The sequence below is a fragment of the Rhipicephalus microplus genome, chromosome 4 (assembly GCF_043290135.1).
Source record: "Rhipicephalus microplus isolate Deutch F79 chromosome 4, USDA_Rmic, whole genome shotgun sequence".
NCBI classification, from domain to species: domain Eukaryota; kingdom Metazoa; phylum Arthropoda; class Arachnida; order Ixodida; family Ixodidae; genus Rhipicephalus; species Rhipicephalus microplus.
Window position 1 is genome coordinate 99372627 of NC_134703.1, and position 19716 is coordinate 99392342.

Below are 19716 nucleotides of genomic sequence, written 5' to 3' on the forward strand. Positions count from 1 at the left end.
AGGTCCAAGCATAGGTGTATTGTTTTCCCCCTGAAATCCCAAGTTACAACTCGCATTCAGCCAAATTAATGTGTTTCGGTATCTCGTTGCTTTTCAGGGCTTTGACTGAGCGCCATTAGATTCTTCGGAAAACACTTCGAGGTGAAGCTTATAGAAAGATGCTCGCACATTGCGTTGGAGGCAACGCGTTTCTTCGGACTGTAATTGTCGTGGGTGGACTAGCAACGGCCGTTGTTTGTGCGCCACCAGCTACGCGAGCAGGAGGTTCGAGTCCACTGGATGAAGTAATTAACGGTATGATACCATTGTTCCGCCTGGACAACCTCAACGGTGCCGTCTTGTCCGGTCAACCTTCAAGCTACAGCTGCTTCACAGCAACGCGTTCGCCCATCAGCGTTCACTGGGAGGTGAATGGTTCCCAGGCTTTCGACAGGAAGCAATTTGAGATCTTCTACAGCCCCATGGACACTATTGGTCCCGAATCTAAGCTCGTGTTCGCTCGGTACAGCACACTGACCATCAAGAAGACGGTGGTACGTACCTGTTATCATATGAAGTACCACGTGTGTAAGGTAACTTTAATGAGATAGCAATTATATGGACACTCCCTGAGGGTCTTGCTTTCACCGTCACGGTCATGTTGCGTGAAAATTCAAGTTTGTAAAATTCTCTGGAGCATCTTATGTTTACCCGCGGTTGAACGCACGCGAGCTGAGGCAAGAACGCGGCGGAAGTAACGGTAAAACGAGTCGGCCCACCTCCATTGCTCGAAGAGTCCATGCAATAACATTAGCCCCCACCCCACCCCTCATGTTAGACCTGCCGTAGAATGCTCAAGCACAAAGCAAACGCCATGCCCGTCTTGGACGAGCATGAAGATACGCGCGAGGGGGGGGGGGGGGGGTTTGCTGTAGCAGCTTACGCCTGTAAGCTTTTATTATAAGGGCATGGTCGCTACCGCTAGTGCATGTGATATCTCGGCAGGCAACAGCGCGGATGGCTTCTACAACCCTCTTCGTTCTGCGCATCTCTCCCTGAAGGGGTGCATTTTCTTACGCCAGCATTATTTAGCGCTACATGATATCGGACCCAAAATAGTCAGCTGGCAGCCTTATAGTTTGTACAACAGCACAATTTCTTGCTGTCGCACTCAATTCTTCTCCTTTGCGGGGAAATGAATTATTTTTTATCTTCTTTACCACCGAGTGACATTCTAGTTTCTTTTTCAAGCACACTTTACTGAGCGCCTACTTCTAGTTTCAAGAATAATGAGGTGTCTCCTAAAAACTGAAAATTATGCTTCTGGTTCAAATTAGTATTCAAATTGAGTACATGTGATATCGAATCAGAACACGTTTTGCCCAAGAGATTGGCCAATGAATTGTCAGAATAAAAAAAGAGTCAAACGAGTGAGTTCACTGAAGATTGTCAGCAGCTGGGATGGTTGCGACACCTGGCGGGGCAGATATCAACCAGGCGCTTCGTTCTACGTGGCCTCTGAGATCCCTTGGGCAGCGCACAAAGCACGATGTCTACCGGAGTAGCTTCACCAGGGAGCGCAAACGTTGACCTACGAGTGCCACTGCCAGACGCCGATGTCAAACCCGCCATAGTGGTCTAGCGGTTAAGGTACTCGACTGCTGACACGAAGGTCGCGGTATTGAATCCCAGCCGTGGTGGCCTCATTTTCGATGAAGGCGAAAGTGATTGAGGGCCGCGTACTTAATGTAGGTGCACATTAAAGAACCACAGGCGTTCTAAATTACCCGGGCACCCCACTGCGGCGTTTATATGTTAACCCCCTCCCCCTCACAATGAAAGCAAAAAAGAGGGAAACCTTATATCAAGAATCAGGGTCACATCCACAGTTTCGAAGACACCATATTTGTTGTCCTCTTTCAGTCACTTTCAGTCACGTCGTGTCATGATTTCTAATAGGAAATATGGGCCGATCTTTGACGCCAGACCAGAGCGTTTCACTAAATCAAGAAATTTCACCAAACAGTGTTGCTTGAGTACTATCAGCCTTCATTGGGGGCGACTAATGTTGACTTAGAGAATGACTACATAACGTGTAAAAATGGGTGGCGATGACTCTTCGATGAGGCTAACTATTGTAGATGTATTGGAGACGCTCGGTATATTGATAATAATGACACTGTAGATCGTGCCCCGACCGTTGAATAAATAAATGAAGATAACGTCTTTCGATAGTTTTATCTCTCGTGGACACACTACCATTCTCGATCATAGGCAGGTAAGGTTTAATTATATGCTTTTGGTGTCAGCACGATCATTCAGTTGGTCGATAGTGAGTGAGTGATTAATTGATTATTTGCTTGATTGATTGATTTGTGGGGTTTAACGCCCCAAAACCACCATATGATTATGAGAGACGCCGTAGTGGAGGGCTCCGGAAATTTCGACCACCTGGGGTTATTCAACGTGCACCCAAATCTGAGCACACGGGCATACAACATTTCCGCCTCCATCGGAAATGCAGCCGCCGCAGCCGGGATTCGATCCAGCGACCTGCGGGTCAGCAGCCGAGTACCTTAGCCACTAGACCACCACGGCGGGGCTGAGTGAGAGAGTGAGTGAGTGAGAGTGTGTTAGTGCGTGCGTGTGGGTGTGTTTTGCGTGGGTGTGCGCGCTCAAAGCTGCAAAGCTAATGTGTACCTACACCGAGCCTAGATGTGCAATTCCTTGCACTTTGTAAGCATTTATTGCATACTGCGCGAGCTGGAATGGACTGCACGGCATACACGTGCCCGAGTTTAAGAAGCTCTATCTTCCATTCGCACATATAGCCACCTAAACAATGCGTCAACTAAGCAATATAAATATCAGTAGGTGAACCACTCACGTTCAGCTTTCCCTTTAGTTTGCATACCTCTTCGCGAGCTCGTTGTTGCTTCTCATTTACGGCTCTTATCCTCTAAAAAAAGGAGATAGGCAAGAATCAGCTGCTTGTACACGTGTTCTTGATCGGATTGTAATCGATTAAGCTTACTTGCTGTTTTCGTTGCAGAGACAAAGCACAAACAATATAAGAAGTAAGGTGTCCAGTAAAATAGTGATGATTAATAGTGTGTATAAGTACTTTGCTCTTGAGCAAGACTTACACTTACTTTACTTAAGTGTCACTGCAATAAACAAAGCACACACAATATTAGAGGTGTAATATTGAGATGAAATAATAAATAGTATTAATCTATATAAATGTTTCAAACTTTCACGAAAATAACAAGATTATAATGTTTTCTTTAATAAAGGTGCCGGCACATTTGCCTGCAAATGCCAGTAAATATCACTGGAACAGCCAGTGGAGCATAAGAAAACGTTGAATCTCTTGCCTAAGAAAAAAGAAAAAAAAGTAAACTGGGTACGTCCTATGCGTGAACTTTATGAAATGGCTGGTGACGCTCGTGTCAACCCAAGCAGGAGAAACCCAAGTTGGAAAAACAAAACCATCGAAACAATTTCAGGGCCCCTATAAAGACTTTAGATATCAGCCACGCTATACGCAGCTATGGTAGATCTCTCCATCTTTTAACACCGACCTTCTTCGTCTCGCCCACCAGGGTACAACGGTGCGCTGTATCATCAAACAGTACGACGAGGAGCACTCTAACCGCTCCCTGCGTGTCACCATGCGTGTCACCCTGAGCACTATTTCGACGGTGGCCAAGGCCAATGGTGATTATCTGCACGTAACGTACGGTCAACCCTGTCCCCGGCGCGCGCCGAACTGCGTGACCGAGCATGCCAGCTGCAGCGTGGATATCAAGCCAATACCCATCTGCCTTTGCGACAGTGGCTACAGATACGTAGACCAGGCAAGAGTCGTTAATTGTCTACTACGGTGTCTAAAATGTGCCAGTCAACGAGCCACGTAACGCAGGCTCGTAGTTTATAACGCTTTGTAGGGATTCTCAGACAAGAGCGCATATCTTGATTCTACCGGATTTAACACACGAGAGAGCGAAAAGAGGTGCAAGCGTTAGAAGCAAGGCAGCTCACGCACATACAGAGGAGTTAAACTGTTTGCAAGAGTTACGCCTTTAGGAACAGTTACGTTTGTAGTAAGAGCTAGTACTGGGGTCCCAATCTTGTCTGTGGTGGTAGAGAAAAACAAGAAGTGGATTACCATCTTAGAAAAAAAGAAACTAGGCTACAGAGCAACGTCTCAATGAAGCCACACAGCTTTGTGCACACAATCTTCTGGTTGTGTGCCCACGAAACATGTAAGCTAGGGCGCATCAACAGTGACTAAATCTGTAGTAATATTTTTGTCAGTAAAAAAAGTTTTATCTGGTTGGGCAAAGGTCTTCTAATATGCTCGATAATATGCTCGCTACCACTCTCGAACACCTCTTGTTCTCAGAAGCATTGTCAGTTTAAGGACGTTACTGTGATTATGGGCGCACATCTCCAACTCGGCATGGCTAGATACTTAATACAGGAAACAAATTCGGCAAGTACACGCGTCTATGAACAATGAAAACGACTACAAAAAGCGAAAGAAGAAGGGAGAAGTCTTTTCTTTGACCATTTCTTGCCGTTAAAGGCAGTTCTCTCTCTTTAAAAGAGTGAACCAGTTTACCTAGCTGTAGCCATTTTACCGACACTTCGCGTTACAGATGCGTACGTGCGTGGCACTTCGGCAGCACAACTCGCCTTGCATCCTGGGATATCCCTGCGCCCTGCCGGTGGACAAGTGCGACGGCCGCTGCCGCTGCCGCAGACCTTTCCTACAGGACGCCTCTGGCTGCCGCATGAACACGACGCTGAACAGTGGCTGCGACCAGTACCGCTTGTGCCCCGAGGGGGCGCACTGCGTGAACAACGTGTGCGCTTGCAGGTAACGCAGACTCCACCGCTTTGTGTACAAGCTTTGTTGCACACATCATAATTTAGAATTACGGTCCCCGCCAGTGGCAATTTTTCTTTTTGTACGCTCTATTTTCCTCACATTTACATCGTAATTAATTTAAGTAACATCCCTCGTACTTTCCTTGACTTTCTTGTATGTTAGTTCTAATTATGTCTACAAATGAAAAACGAGCCATTCAATTTCCCCAAAATTTGTTGCAGCAAGACAACTGTTAGGACGGCCGAGTTTTCTTGCAAACCGGATCACAATCCCGTTTGACCTCCCTGCCTTTCTCTCAATTTATTCTCTCTCTCTCTGCTTGAAGTCTTTCTAGATGAAATTTGTTAGCGTAAACGGCCTATTTTCGTGAGGTCGAAAGGTCAGCGATGCAGATAGGCGAGCGCAGAGTTTCTCGTCAGGCGGGTAACGTTTCATCGAAAGCCGCCAATAGTACCACAATACTTAGAAGGGTGACGTCGCGAAGAATACGTTCTATTTACAAAACCGATTGCTCGGATAACAGCGGTAGCGCAATGAAAACTAGTACACAACAAGGCAACGAAAAGACTCACAGACAGCGCTACACTTCCAACAAATGTTCTATTACCGGGGACCACGTTATTGCTATACAGTTTTTTACGCACGCCTTGAACTATCACGTGCATGAGCACAAACAGTGGTTCCGCGAAAGTTTTTGCGCCGCTAATCAAGCTTGAGAAACGTATACGAGAAGGAACAACAGAACTACTTTAATCCACCCATCAGCACACACGCAGGTATTGCAACTCCTTTCTTGCATTATTGCGTCCTCGTTTTCTTCTCGCTATACCATAGTAATTCAAATATGCCTACGAACAAGCCAGCCTTGCAATTTTAACCCTATTATAGGCAAACGCTGCTGGTCGTTGATTGTGTTCTATGAAGAGTGTTTTCATGGCTCAACTAAACCAATCGCAAAAATTACCTGGTGCAAGGGAACTTAGAGAAGGCCCGAAAATAATGGCAAAGCCGAAATCCGGGAAATTATCCGAGAACAACCAAACGCATGGCGCCTCTATGGCCCGCTCACCCGCACTGCACCATGTTGACATTTCCACAGAAAGTGGGTCACTTTTTAAACTACTGACATGGATGCCTGCCCATGCTACCGAGTACAGAGACTGCCTGGCTGTTTGCTGCCACGTAAAATATAGCATCATCAGCGCGTTAGACAGAGTAGTTATTAGCAGAGCTACTTCCCCTATAGAATAACTTTGATACAAGAAGCAAATATATAGCATCACGCAAAAGAGCATCGCAAATAAACTGAAGTTTATACGGCAGCGCTTCGCAAGCGGATGCATCGACCCGTTGTGGCAATGTGCAGAGGCCTTCGCGTCGGAGAGCAGTGTGGTGCCATCTAGACGGAAGCTTGCGAAGCTATGCTCGCGTAATTTGGTTTTTGTTTTGGCTCTCAGCTTGGTGACACAACCACGTGAGGCGCCAGGAGTCCAGTGAAAATAGAGAGCGCCGTCAAGCAAGGGCTCGGATTCAGTCAGTGTATAGGTGTTCTGAGATTCAGTTTTCAGGGAGAGATCTTGAATGCTGGAGAGGCCTTATTCTTGAAGCAGCTGACCTAATCTTATTGCAGTGAAACCTCTGTGATACGACCACGGCTCGTACAAATTTCGGGGTGATAAGAATTTTTCTGCGGTCCCGGCAAAACCTATCAGCCTGCAGTGCAATAGAGTACGGTTGTTAATTGTAAACAGACCCACAATTCCTCCTTCCCCCATGACGTTTGATACGAACGTACGCTACAGCGCAGGAACTGCACGCGTTTACGTGTAAAAGACCCTTACTTCGCGCGAGTACGGAATGTAAGTACGGGCATACGCTTCGTGCTGCCTATTTGTCAGAATCATTTTGTAAGAAAAATACAAGTTTTACACAGTGGTGAGAATAAGCCTCCAGTGGAGCATCGTAGCCTCCAAGACTATGTGCGCGTATCCTCGATTTTAGAGGCCCTAATGCGCCTCTGTGCGTCTTTGCGTTTAGATTACAGATGGCGCTCGCGTCATGCTCTTTTTTTTTGCGCGTCGACGCGTGCTGTTGTCGTTCTACTGTGTTTATAAATGCCTGCCACGTCGACGCAAACCACGTCCTCGTGCATATCAAAAGTAGAAGTGGACCGAAAGCTGGCGAGGAGAGTTTCGGCAAAGGAGCTAGGCCTCAACAGTGTCATCATGTACGACTTTTGGCGATGCAATTACGGGGGCATGGCCGTGAATATCTCGGCCTTCATGTATCGCATCAAAGCCATCCTTAAGTCACTCTTACCGCAGTAATGTGCGATAAGGCATAGCAAGATTTGGATGGGGCTTCTGAACGTCGTGGTCACAACACAACTGGTTCATTATTTACAGACGCGCACACGGGCCGTATATTTGCGAATGCAGGTATGATCATTGACCACTAGAAAGGCCACTTGCAATAATTCAGAGCTGTTCATGACTGGGATGGTGCTGAAAATCAGCAGATGATTATTTATGCAGGCTTGCTTTTCTCGCATGCTAGTTTTTCATATTTTCTGGTGATAGGAATTTCGGATGACACGTACATCTTCGGTGATCCCACGAGATTCATATCACCGAGATTTCAATGTAATCGGAACCTACGCTGCTCGCGCTCTCGGGGTGTTTTAAAGATGGCTCACGATATGTAGCAGGGACAGTGAGGGCATAATATACCTTAAGTGGGTAGAAAGAACTAGAAAGAGGTTATCTTATTTGTGGCTGAAATCAAGGCACGAGTGAAAATTAAATCCTTCACTGCAAAGTGCCAGTCCTCAACTTCACTATTTAAAGGACAAAAAACATAAATCTAGTTACTTGTTCACTAAGTATTACGGCTAGGTGGCGTTGGCCGCCACCCGATCTAAAGAGTACAGCCATATCAATCCATCCAATACATCCATCCATCCTGAAACGCGGCGCAGTAGGCGCTTGTTTGCCGCACTTTCAAATGACGAGTGCGATACATTTAACGTTGATGCTAGACTCTTTATTGCCTAAATTGTACACCGAGTCAACAAAAAGAGAATAAATAGTTTGGTCTTGGAAGCTCCAAGACCTTAGATTTTAGGCACAAGCCTGTCAGTGAGAAAGTTTTTGGAACTGCGCGTGGATGCTCATACAGAATGAATGCGGCCCTGCACAGCCGATGCTTTCAACGCAAGAAAAAAAAAAGACAGAGATAAACAGTTGAAAGAATGGATGAAATAATTTTAATTAACGCAAAGACACTCTTCCACAACTACATGTGCGAACACAAACCTAGGCTTCTAGGTCGTTCGACTGAGCTTTTTTTTATTCTCAGTTTAAATGCAGGTGCGTGATAAGACAGACGAAATAATTCTCGTGTTTTTCTTTCTCTTGCGTGTGTCGCATAGAATTAACCATTGGAGTAGAACAAGTTATTCTTCCCAATAGCCAGAATCATACGAATGCTGTACGTTCATGCGTCTGCGAGACAATGAAGTGCGTCTATGCACATAATTAAGGACTGGGCAGAGACACTCATGAAAGTATTCTGAAAGTACAAATATCAAAATACACGTGCTGGATGCCTAAAAATACAAGTACTGAAAAATATTTATACAAGCCATAACGGAATATCACGAAGGCAGTTTTGCAAAAATATGAAAAATGTGTCCCGGATTAGTTACAGCAATACAATACAGACACTAAATTATTTTAAAGTATTGATGTTTCTCATGTACATTAAGTGTACCGTACCATTGTCGATGATGCTGCAGATAATTAAAATGTTGTCAGCCGTATCGCTCTACTTAGTGACAAACCAAGGATGAGAAGTAATCTATGCCCTTATTTCACACACATGATCGATTGGTTTTGCAGAGAAGGTTTAGACTAACTAGAGAAACAGAAGCTTATAAAATACACTGTCGGTAGGCAAAGCGCTGGTAAAGTTTTAATTGAAGACTGGCGATATAGAAAAGACTGTCTATTATTGTTGGCGGACACACCTTCGTGTTATAACTACTAAATACCGAAATTGTCCCCGAAAATAAAACTGACAGTGCTTCACCGGCCTTGAGCGAGATCCAAGACTTCCTCCTCAATTCTGACGTCAGTTGATCGCGTCTAACACTCAACCATATTGAACATTCTGTGCGTATGGAGGATTCTTGGCTGATCTTCATGGGTAGCCGACTAGCGGGGCGCTTTTGCCTAGCTATGCGCATAGAAGCTTTTCTTTGAATATTCGATACGCGTCGGCTCAGTTCCGACAGAACAGTGCCGACATACTGTCGCTAATGTCACTACATCGCAGTATTTCGATACATTCGATAATACATTCGATACAGAGGAAAAGTATTTCACTACTGCGGTACAAACACACTTTTCAACTGTATCTCGATACAGGAACTCAAAAGTATCTCTGAGATACTACTGCATCGCGATGTTGTCCACCCCGGCACTACATACTTCGTGTAGGGTACATACGACCACCGCAGTCATTCAGTGTAGTCAGACGGCAGCAGTTTTATTCTGTTATACCCAGTTTTACAACCTGGTACAAAGGAATACTTCTGCCAAGGTTTTTCTGTCTAACTCAGGGTTACTTTAATCCCACCAGGAAAAATACCACGCACAAGCGAATACAATCGCCAGCGCCTGTCGGTCGAACGCACGTTCAACGTTGCTGTGAGGGAAAAAGCTTCAAGAGAAAGGTACAGTGGCACCACCACGCCGTGCACGAAAATTTCCGTGTGTTTCACCTCACTGCCGCTGCTTGCTTCAGCTCTCCGCTCGTCCCACTACATCTATCTAGAGCACTGTAGTATAACTTCTACTTTTGCAAGGGAGTCTGATACGTCTCATTTTCTTCTTCTTCTTCTTCTTTTTTTAGTTTACCTACCTGAGTACTGTATTTGAAATACGACCTTAAAAGCTTGCAGACGTGCTCTTTTCTGCACATAAGTTTGATAAATCACGATTGTTTAGGAGCTCATGTAGCTTTTCAAGCATTCTGCCGTTCCCCTGCGAGCGATTATTTCATCACCTACAAAATGTTGAAATATGCGGGAAAAACTCTGGAAGTGTTGACACTGTCGATATACACCACCACAGATTTCAGTGGTTAATGTAATAATAGGCTTGCGTATAGATAAGAAAGCAGTTATAACCTTAAATAGGTTATTCTGTATTAACTTTTAGTGTGGTTAAGAAGTAAATTTGAAATTAATTCCCGTGAAACCTTGTTGGTTTGATTCCATATACTTTTTTCCCAACCAATGTGTCTTTTCGGTGAACTTCCTTTAGAAATAATGTATTTACACCTGTTTATAGCGATCATACTTTAACGAAAATAGGGTAATACGACCGCGAAAGTGCATTTTGACCTATTTAACTAAAAATCACACGTTTATTCATCAATATACTTTCTCAAACAGTGTTTCGACAAGTCACGATATGCATGTCACAGAGCCGCTGAGTCCGTATAGCAGCGTCGGTTTTGTAACCAAAATATCGCTACCAACAGCAAGCGACGCTATGAAATATTGGTATACACTTTGCGTATTCTTCGCCAATGCAGAGCTGAGCAAAAAAAAACTGCGCTTTTCAGAAGAATTTACGCAGCGACGTTGAAAAGAAGATGGAAAGAAACGGATTAAACAAAACGCTGAACTAAGAAACATGAGTCGATGTTCAGCGATTGATTTGTACTTTCACTGTCGTGTTCGTCTTTTCACTCAGTGTGCTCTGTTGGACGCCGTAATGATCCACCATTTAGCACACAAGTGTATTTCAAGCAAGTTGAAAAAGTTGAAAAGAAAAAGTGCCGCGCAAAATCAGCGGTTACTTGAGCATTGTTCTAGAAAATTGGGTCACAAATTGGGTAGGCACGTCTTCCTCCTTTTTTTTTCTGAACTCTTTTCAATTGGATTTTGTATAGGATGCTTTATTTCGTGGTTCCCGCGAAAAAACTTGTTAACGAGATTCCAATGTACCATGTAATATGCGTAAGAAGAAACCCACTTACTGTGAAATTGGGGAGCATCTTAAATAAGTATTTTGTAATCTTTAGAGTGGCATATCCAAAATATTTTAAATGAAATGCCATATGTATAAAAAAGGCATGAATATTTGGAACTTTAGAAACAACTGGACAAAATAACAATCTTGCTCACGCTGACTCTCGAAATTGTATTTGTAGTTCAAAAAAGTAATCAGACGCATCTGGATATGTAGAAAACCTGAAACAAAAAATAGCGCCTCCGCTTGATGAAGTCGCCACGGCGGTCGGGGACCGCAGACCCGAGGCCTGGAGGGCATTTCGTGGCAACCGTGACTCCGAGGCATCTTCTAATTTTCCTACTCTAACGTTTTTTCAATTTTTTTTGCTCACAGTGGTTCTGCAAGTTGTACCAGAGAAGAAAAAAAAAACGTTGGCGCGGGTCTACGTATTGTTGCATTCTCATTGTGCTTTGTTATTCGCAAGACTTGCTATGCAACTGCACCCTGCACATCCATCTTTTTTTTTTTTCGTTTTCACCTTGGGCTCTCACTTTGGCTACGACTTTCGCTGCCTCGGCGGTGAGTCTCAGAATGGAATGAACGTGTGCAGGCCGGGCTACGTTCCCTGGGGCTTCGGCTGCTTGCGGAGGTTCCTGTCGGGCGACGGCATGCACAAGGTACACGCTGTCATCCGGTTCACGCTGACTGCCGTGTTCACCGTTGCCATGGTGTTTCTCGGCGTCTGGCTCTACCACCACTCCCACAGTCCCTCGCTCATGCGAGAGCGCTCTGTGGCAAACTGGGAGTACATGCCCAAGATGGATCAGACATAGTGCGGGCATGCCCTGCTGTGCAAAAATGTGGACATTGTTGATTTCTTCTATTAAAAAATATATATTTACTATAGGTACGTTGTGTACTCCTTTTTGTTTTCATTTTACTTTTACACGGTACAACATTTGTGTTATGATAGAAAAAAAAAGTTGAAACCAACTACTGTCGATCAAGATCGTGAAATCCAACTGCGATGACTTCCAGAAGATTCTTTATGAATTTTGGAGAAAGATGTGCATGCTGTGTACAGAGCCAAAGTTGTTCTATGGCACTGGAGGGTGCATGAACCTATGGCTTAGTGTGAAAATTGAGCACCGAGTGTCAGTACTCGATGTTCTGAGTTCAAATAATGTCATAGAAATGTTTGATAACATTTACGTCTACTTACGAGTATTGGGTGTAGGCACGTGTGGCGCTGACGTCGCTCGCTCGGTAGCGCGCGCGCTCGCATGTGTGTGTGCATGCGTGCGTACGTGTTTTACAACTTCGTTGCGAAAAATGGCCGTGGAGACAATTTCGCCTGATAAAAATTTTAGTGGCAAAGCGCCTTAGAACTGGGGCTTGCCCGTCCACTTCCGTGGTCACGGGGAGACGCGTGAGACACACAAACACAAAGTTTATCAATTGACTAATATCAGCCATACTGAAGATGATGAAACCTAGAAGAACAAACCTTTATTCTAGTTGGGAACTTCAACGTTCACATCGCGGACCTTCGGACCTAGCCTTGTCGTCGACTGTGATTGTCCGCGGTCAGAGTTTATAGTCTAAAATTGCTATAGTCTAAAAATGTGTGTGTGAACGTGAGAAAAACATTTGCAATAGAACAACAACAACCACAATTGTGAGAGAGCAATATAAAACAGCTACAAGCACAAGCTCTTCATACTAGTCGGCGTCTTCAACGTAGACTTTATGGACCTTAATACGAACCTTTGTCGTCAACTCTTTACGTCACTTTTCCACTTGATTTACATTATACGGGGCAATGATTGGTAAACGTATGGTTACTCACCCATACGATACCCACAGCTTCGCCCACTCATCACAATACACTTCGTGAAGATGCGTGGATGATATTTTAAAACAATGTTCAGCTTGCGCGTAAGGAGGAAAAACCTAAATGTCAAACTAGCAGCACGCCTACACTCATCGCCGCACCTCTTCAATACCAATGCGCTTTCTCAGTGAATAGTGGAAACCCAATAAAAGCGATTGTTAGGGTATTCATCGAAGTTTACTTGTCAATTTTCAATCTTTCTCTTTCGACAAAGGTTGGTTTTCTCCATATTGCTCACGACCAAATCAGGTAAGGAATTAGAGTTCCTAAGTTCGCTCAGTAATACACATTGCCTTTTTTCACTTTACCCCGTTGTCTTATATTATAATTTGTGTCTTCTCTGTTTGGAAGGGCGCTTTGATATTAGGCGCACTTTAGCTTGGGACTCGGGATTAAAGTTTCATTGTCTGAGACTCTTCACTCATGCTTGATGTGTCTACACGACAGTGGTACTCGCACTTCACTTTCCAATCGAGGTGTGGTTCCTAGGCAACCCTTCATGGCGAAGGGGCCATGATGACGTCATAGTCACTAAGGTACCGGAATTCACATGCGAAAGCTTCACTGACACAAACCACTTGGATCTTTAGGGAAAATATTGTAGTAATCAACAATTTAAACTTCTCCAGTAACAACATACAATAAAAAATATGCCCTAAGTGGTTGAAGACCCCACTAAGAGCAAAATATTGCTGTTGCGTTCAACTCGTTAAGACAAAACCTAAGGGTCCTTCAATTTTTCTTTCGTGGCAGTTTCTCGTCCTTAAGGCGCTATCAAAGACATGCCAGGGATTCCTGAGAGGCTAAGCCTTGCAGAATATTTAACGCATAGTAACCTATTTGAATTTCATGAAAACTTTTTATCATGTCCATCTGTACAGTGTGTGCGATGACAGAGCCACATAAAAAAGACACTCCTGGGTTTCCCCCATAGCAATGTTTACTAAAATTTTACATGATCTTTAACGTACGTGCATACTAATGGCTGTCCGAATTTTCCTATGCAAAAGGTTCGAAAGTTTGCGGTTCAACTCGTTATACTTGCCCAGCGACAAGACAACAGCATACCTATCTTTTTCACAGTACAAGCTTTCCTTGTACATCACCATCACAACCGCCGCAATTGCCAAGCTACTTTCGCAGCTCCTGCCACGACGTATGGAGCACCGCAAGAGATCAGCGGCTTGCTTATCTTTCGCTTCCGCACTGCGAAATAGTCAGATGCGGGGCAAAAATGTATGGCCAACTCTCCTGGGATGGCGCCACGCTTCAAGGTTGCGGCGCACACTTTTTTTTTCTGTTATGGTGGTTGCACCACGCCGCTCAACGATTGCACCTACATAAGCGAAGCGAAGTAGATAGATAAAAAATAAAGTTACGACAAGGCAAGGCACCACCGCTAGCGCCGATCCATGCGGCCGTGAGCAAGATCACGTGGTGTCATGAGCGCGGGAAAGAGGGCAGCACTGTTCGGCGCGCACGTGGTTCGCGCCTAGCGGTGATGGCGGCAACTACAGAGGGGCGCGGGGCCTTGCGGTGAAGCGGCTGACCTAGGGAGGGTAAGCTCCAGAGCTGGGGGCTCTTCGGTCGCCGTGTGTCGCATTGGTGCGCGCCCGCGGCCTCGGCATGGGTCCCGTCACAGGGCGGAGTTAGGACTCGCTGCCAGCAGCGCTCCGGTGCGTCCCGGGCTGTTCGAAGAAGCAGGCGGAATCGGAGGAGGACCGACGCCTTTTGCTTTGTCGTGCGAAGTAGGGAGAGTGTAGGAACAGAGCAAAGACCACAATGACGCTGCCTACCGTGATGACGGCACCGCCGCTTTCCATGCTCTTGCTGGTTATGCTACGTGCAAGCCAACCGGACTCGCTGGCAGTGCTCGCTGCACCGTCTGCGGCACCCGGTAACGACACAGCGACCGGTGAGTGATGACGCCTCGCACACGCGATGGTCCGTGTACGCGCACGTTTTGGACAGCGCGGGCAGTTCGTTACAGCGTTGAGAAAGGCGGCACACGATCACCATCGGGTCCAACTAATTGTACGCGGAAGTACTTCGGCGAGTGAGAGGAAATCAACTCTACGCCAACGTGAAATCCTACTTGGTTCTTCAAATAGGCCTAATTACGTCAATACGAATAATAGACAAGTGTTTTGTGTGTCGATCATTGCACTTAGGAAAGACCAGCGCCAGGTGAAAAATATACTTGGTGAAGACGTAGAAGCTGAGATGAACTCTGTGTCATTGTTTTGTTCTTGTCCGAGTCCGTGCTTTGATCTTGCGTTAATATGTTTTCCAGATGTGAGTAAACGGCTGCATTGAGAGTTTAGAAAAGTTGGTTGGCTGTCACGGTGTGTTAATACTACGAGAGCTTTGTAGAAGTTAGGAGTGGCACATGAAAGTGCAGGGTACGACAAGCTTAGCAAATATGCTTTCCAGTGAAGCCTCGCAAACCGACAGGTAAAGTTACAAGCACGGGTCTTTCGATGTCCAGCTGTGTGAACACTGATATATTATTCCTTCGAGTGACGGAAAAGGAGAAACACTACTGTTCGTGCGATTCGCTTGTAGTGCACAGTTGACGGTTGAAAGACCATCACTTCGGCCGGTAAGGTAGTAGTGATGTGTATTTTCAATGATACATGAAATGTTACGTTGTATATTGCTTTTCGTGTAACCAACAATGCTGTTAATAATAATTCCACCGCGTATAATCAGGCATGAACTCTGACCCTTGATTTATCAATACAACATCCGCTGATTATAGTAAATCCTTTGTTATGTGTCATTGATGCGATTTATTTTTGACAGACGTCATCATTAAGCGAATCTTTCTTATCCGAAATGTTGACGTACTGGACAATATATTTTTTTTTCTCCTAACATAACGTAAATGTATTCATGCAGTGCAAGTATTCAGGTTAAAAAGAGGTTTCTTTTTTCCTTCTAGCAGAAAGCGAAGCAATATTTTCATAAGTGTATTCAATCACCTCGTTAAGTGCGCAGTACATCTTCGTAATGTATTTTGCGTTAATGCCCGCATTGTCAACTTGACACAGCGGTAACCGAATGATTAGCATACGGGAAATTTAAAGGAGCCGTAATGTGCAGTGAGATATACGGATTCTTTCGCGGTGAGTAAAAGGACAGAGAAAAAAACAGAAAAATACAAGCGGTGTCCACAGAAATTAGCATAGCCGACAGTAATCGACTGCAGCTTGCTTCCCTCAGCTGAGCGTGATGCCCATAATCATAATTTTGTGAATTATTAAGAGAAAGTGCTCCGTGCAAGCGCTGAAGGTAAAAAGTGAGGGGCTGAAGTCATTACTGTGAGGCTCCTGCACTTAATGCCAGAGCTAATGAAGTTTCCCGCCAAATTGCTAACCGCGCGCATTCCCTCGGCAATGCACTTTTTATAGCTCCGCGATTTAAGTATTGCTGGCTGCTCTGAGTAATTTAATAATACAACACATATAGTGTAACATCGCGTAAGGTTTCCTCAAGTGTTTCTGATGGGTAATCCATATTGACAGCCTACACTGCTCTTTATTTGTATTGCGTTATATTAGCGTCGTTACTAACTGCGCCACAAGGTGTAACGTGAAATATTTGTAACGTGATCGGTGATGTGAAAAATGCAATGATGATGACATAATTACTTCGTGAAGTGATTGCAGATTAACGAAGAGCTACATTACCGGCAGTTCTCTCCCCATGCATCTACAAAATTCTCACAATTTCTCCGTTTTATTTTTTCACCTGATATACTCGTTGGTTCTGAACATAATGCGAATCAACTAAAATTATGCAGCTTGAAGTGTAATATTCAATGGTAAATATTATGAGCGAAGTGTTCGTAAAATAACGTACAAAGAGAAATGAAAAACTGAAACAAATTGACACATGAGCTCAAAAAACCCACTTACTCCAAAAGCAGTGTTATTGGTTTCCTGACAGACTACGTTACACGTCGCAATGTACAAACAGCTGTGTATAACGGATCTAGTTGGCCGGTCAGAGTAACTACCAGAAAAAGAATGTATTGACAATGTCTATATTCTGTTTTATACTTAATGAGAAAACTAGCAACATGCTTCAAAAAGAAGATATGGCAGAAACGTATTCCGGAGGAAGTGCCGCCCAACAACAGCAAAATGTAAAGAGTGTTACAGAGAACTAGTCTCATTTGTTTGGAAAAACAAAACAATGATTCTATTTTGCATGAAGATAAAAGCCAGTAGTTTTCTGAAACGCGTTCGCAATCCGCGAGAAAGGCTTTTAGGCCCTTTTTGTTTTTCGAAATAAAGCAGAACCCTGAACCCTTTCTCAGTTATAACCGCAGTCTAATGACACCACTTTCATGAAGCATCGCCTGAATAAGTTTCAAACCTGGAAGCCCACACGAAAGCAATATCACGCCAAAAGGCTGTTCATGTATTTTTTTTTGCGACACCAGAACCTTCGGTTGATTCAATTCTTGATCGCATCTAACTGGCAGTTCACAAAAAAAGGTTGCAAGGAAACTCTCCTCGTCGCTTCTACTTGGGGACTCAAAAACGCAGCGAAGGCTCTATGTTCGCAACTGTCTGACGCCTTGAGAATTCAAACGTGTGAGAATGGCCACTGTCGCTAGTCGGCGGGGTCATTGCGAAAGCCCCCCTTTTTCCCGGCATTCCGCGAGAGGACTCCACAGAAGGGAAACCATTAAAAAGTGACGAACCACTGAACAGAACACACTTATAGTTCAGAGTATATAGCGCGCACTCGTTAAAAACTCTCCGCCATCCTTTTCCCGCACGTGTCATGGTTTTCTCCCGTTCACCGAAGACCACCCCCGCAACGAATGAGCGTGCCATGCTCTGGCTTTGAGGATGCCTGCTCCAACGGGTTATTTCGCAAGGATTTTTCCCGGACCCAACAGGAAGGCATCCGTTCCGGGCATCCTAATGGCGCGCTAACCCTTTCTCTGTCTCGGTGGCGTGGCCAAGCTAGGAAAAAAAAGACTAATCAATACTAGTGGGTCTTCTCGCCTGGCTGAACTCCCGTTGTCGCTTGTATCGTCTCTCTGGTCACCGCTACTGTGCCGCGTGCGGGCGCTACACAGGCCAATTTGTCATGTGAGGGTCGCCAGCGTGATTTAAGGGCGCTACGCTGCATACGAGGCCGCCTATCAGTGTGTGCGTAGCAGTACGCATTCATCACCCTGTGACGCGGCGTGTTTGTGGTGTGCTAGATCAGTTTCATAAGTAAAGGGTCCATGAAATCTTACTCATACTATTGAACGAAAAAAAAAAGAGAAAAACTCCGGAAGTGTCAGACAGCCATACTGTTGCCGTAAAAAAAGGACTCATTATTCAGTTGTTTTCATTACTGAGATTTATCGTTTTATTCAGTCTTTTTTCGTTTGGGCCTCCAGTTTTGCCAAATTAATCTTGGGTAACTGAAAGAGTGCTTCACTGCATTAGGAGCATTTGAAAGGAGATGCCGACCTTACAAATTGTACACACCTCGACTTTTGTCTTTCATTCATTCATTCATTCATTCATTCATTCATTCATTCATTCATTCATTCATTCATTCATTCATTCATTTGTTCTATGGAAGGCACCCATTATTGTTAGAGCGACAGAAATAAGTTCAATACACAAAAGTTCAGAAACGTGCGGAAGGAAGGCAAAAAAAGAGCTATTTTAAATTGTAGTAGTGCTTACGACTTGCAATATGTGTAAATATGCTCCTGCATGCTAAGTGATTTAGTATATTGCACTTTATAACACGTTGGTACTTGTCTTCGTCGTCTGCCTTTGCAAGCAAGACCGAGAAATGCTATTTACAGTGGCAGTAGACTGACACTGCAAAGTCACTTTACGTCATCCTTCCATTTGCCATTCTGCGGATGGAGAATGGCAAATAACAAGCTGCGAAGGTTGTTGTAATCACAATCATCATCAAACTAACCTCATGCGTTGTGATGCAGCTTCATTGTCGTCTTTGCAGCGGTGGCCTCTACGTAAGGATAAGGAAAGAAAACATTTTTTTTTGTTCACTGGAGCTAAGATATTCTTTCTAATTGCAGACTGTTCATGTCTCCAAGAAATTATCCTTGCAGTGCACCAAATAATAGCAGCATATCCACGGGGTGAATGATGGAGAGTTGGGTGAAGCATCCATCCGTCCAATCGTTCCTACTTCCTTTAGTCCATCCGCCCGTCTCTGTGGCTGTCCATGCGTCCATCCGCCCGTCCGTGCGTGCGTCTGTTCATGCGTCCACACGTCCATCCGTGCGTTCGTCCCTGTGTTCGTTCATGCATCCGCCCGTGCGTCCATCCATCCGTGTAGCCATCCGTGCGTCCGTCCACGCATCTGTCTGTGTGTCCGTTCGTCCATCTAGTCAACACTCCAAGTACCACCATCTCGCATTTTTTAATCATATATTCCGCATATAGAAGCACCGCCATCCAGCGGACATTTCAAGGACTAAACGAGAGGTGGCACACACACACTTCTTTACGGCTTGCGCTTCGTGTCCACTTCCCACCTTTAACCAGCTCGAGTTCATGGTATATACTAGTGCACTGTATATATGGCAAGGCGGCCTAACGCTCACTAACCCTTTTTAAAACCATGGAGGTTACGCACAGCAAGTATAACGTAGCAACCCTTTCTTGTCAGATAGTGCTCAATGTACATGCCAATGGCTGCTAACGGGGAATGAGAGACAGGAGATTTCGGCGTTTAGTTAACGTGCACGCTGGGAATTTCTTATTGTTCAACAACGCACAGGAGAAATCTCCCACTGGCACCACCTTGCACGTCAAAGCCTAAAACGTGTTACGCACTACTACGAGGGACGAACGGGGGCAGCTTTAAGGAGCTTCATCCCTAAAACAAGTTTACATAATGACAAACTTACTTCTTATGCTTTCGAT

The 19716-nt window shown here is 44.8% G+C and overlaps 2 protein-coding genes across 3 annotated transcripts in view; both read left to right on the plus strand.

Moving 5' to 3' along the window:
• Positions 1-296: 296 nt before the first annotated feature.
• LOC142814393 (uncharacterized) lies at positions 297-11805 on the plus strand. Its single transcript, XM_075893130.1, has 4 exons — positions 297-533; positions 3585-3839; positions 4644-4864; positions 11510-11805. The coding sequence occupies exons 1-4, from the start codon at positions 297-299 to the stop codon at positions 11730-11732; spliced, it is 936 nt and encodes a 311-aa protein (XP_075749245.1). The 3' UTR covers positions 11733-11805.
• A 2511-nt stretch (positions 11806-14316) lies between these two features.
• Positions 14317-19716, plus strand: part of LOC119171432 (uncharacterized) — a 250167-nt gene continuing 244767 nt past the window's right edge. For both annotated transcript variants that reach the window (XM_075893336.1, XM_075893335.1), the window contains exon 1: positions 14317-14708. In XM_075893336.1, coding sequence (XP_075749451.1) covers positions 14576-14708 — 133 coding nt within the window. In that variant the 5' untranslated portion in view covers positions 14317-14575. The remainder of the gene's footprint in view (positions 14709-19716) is intronic.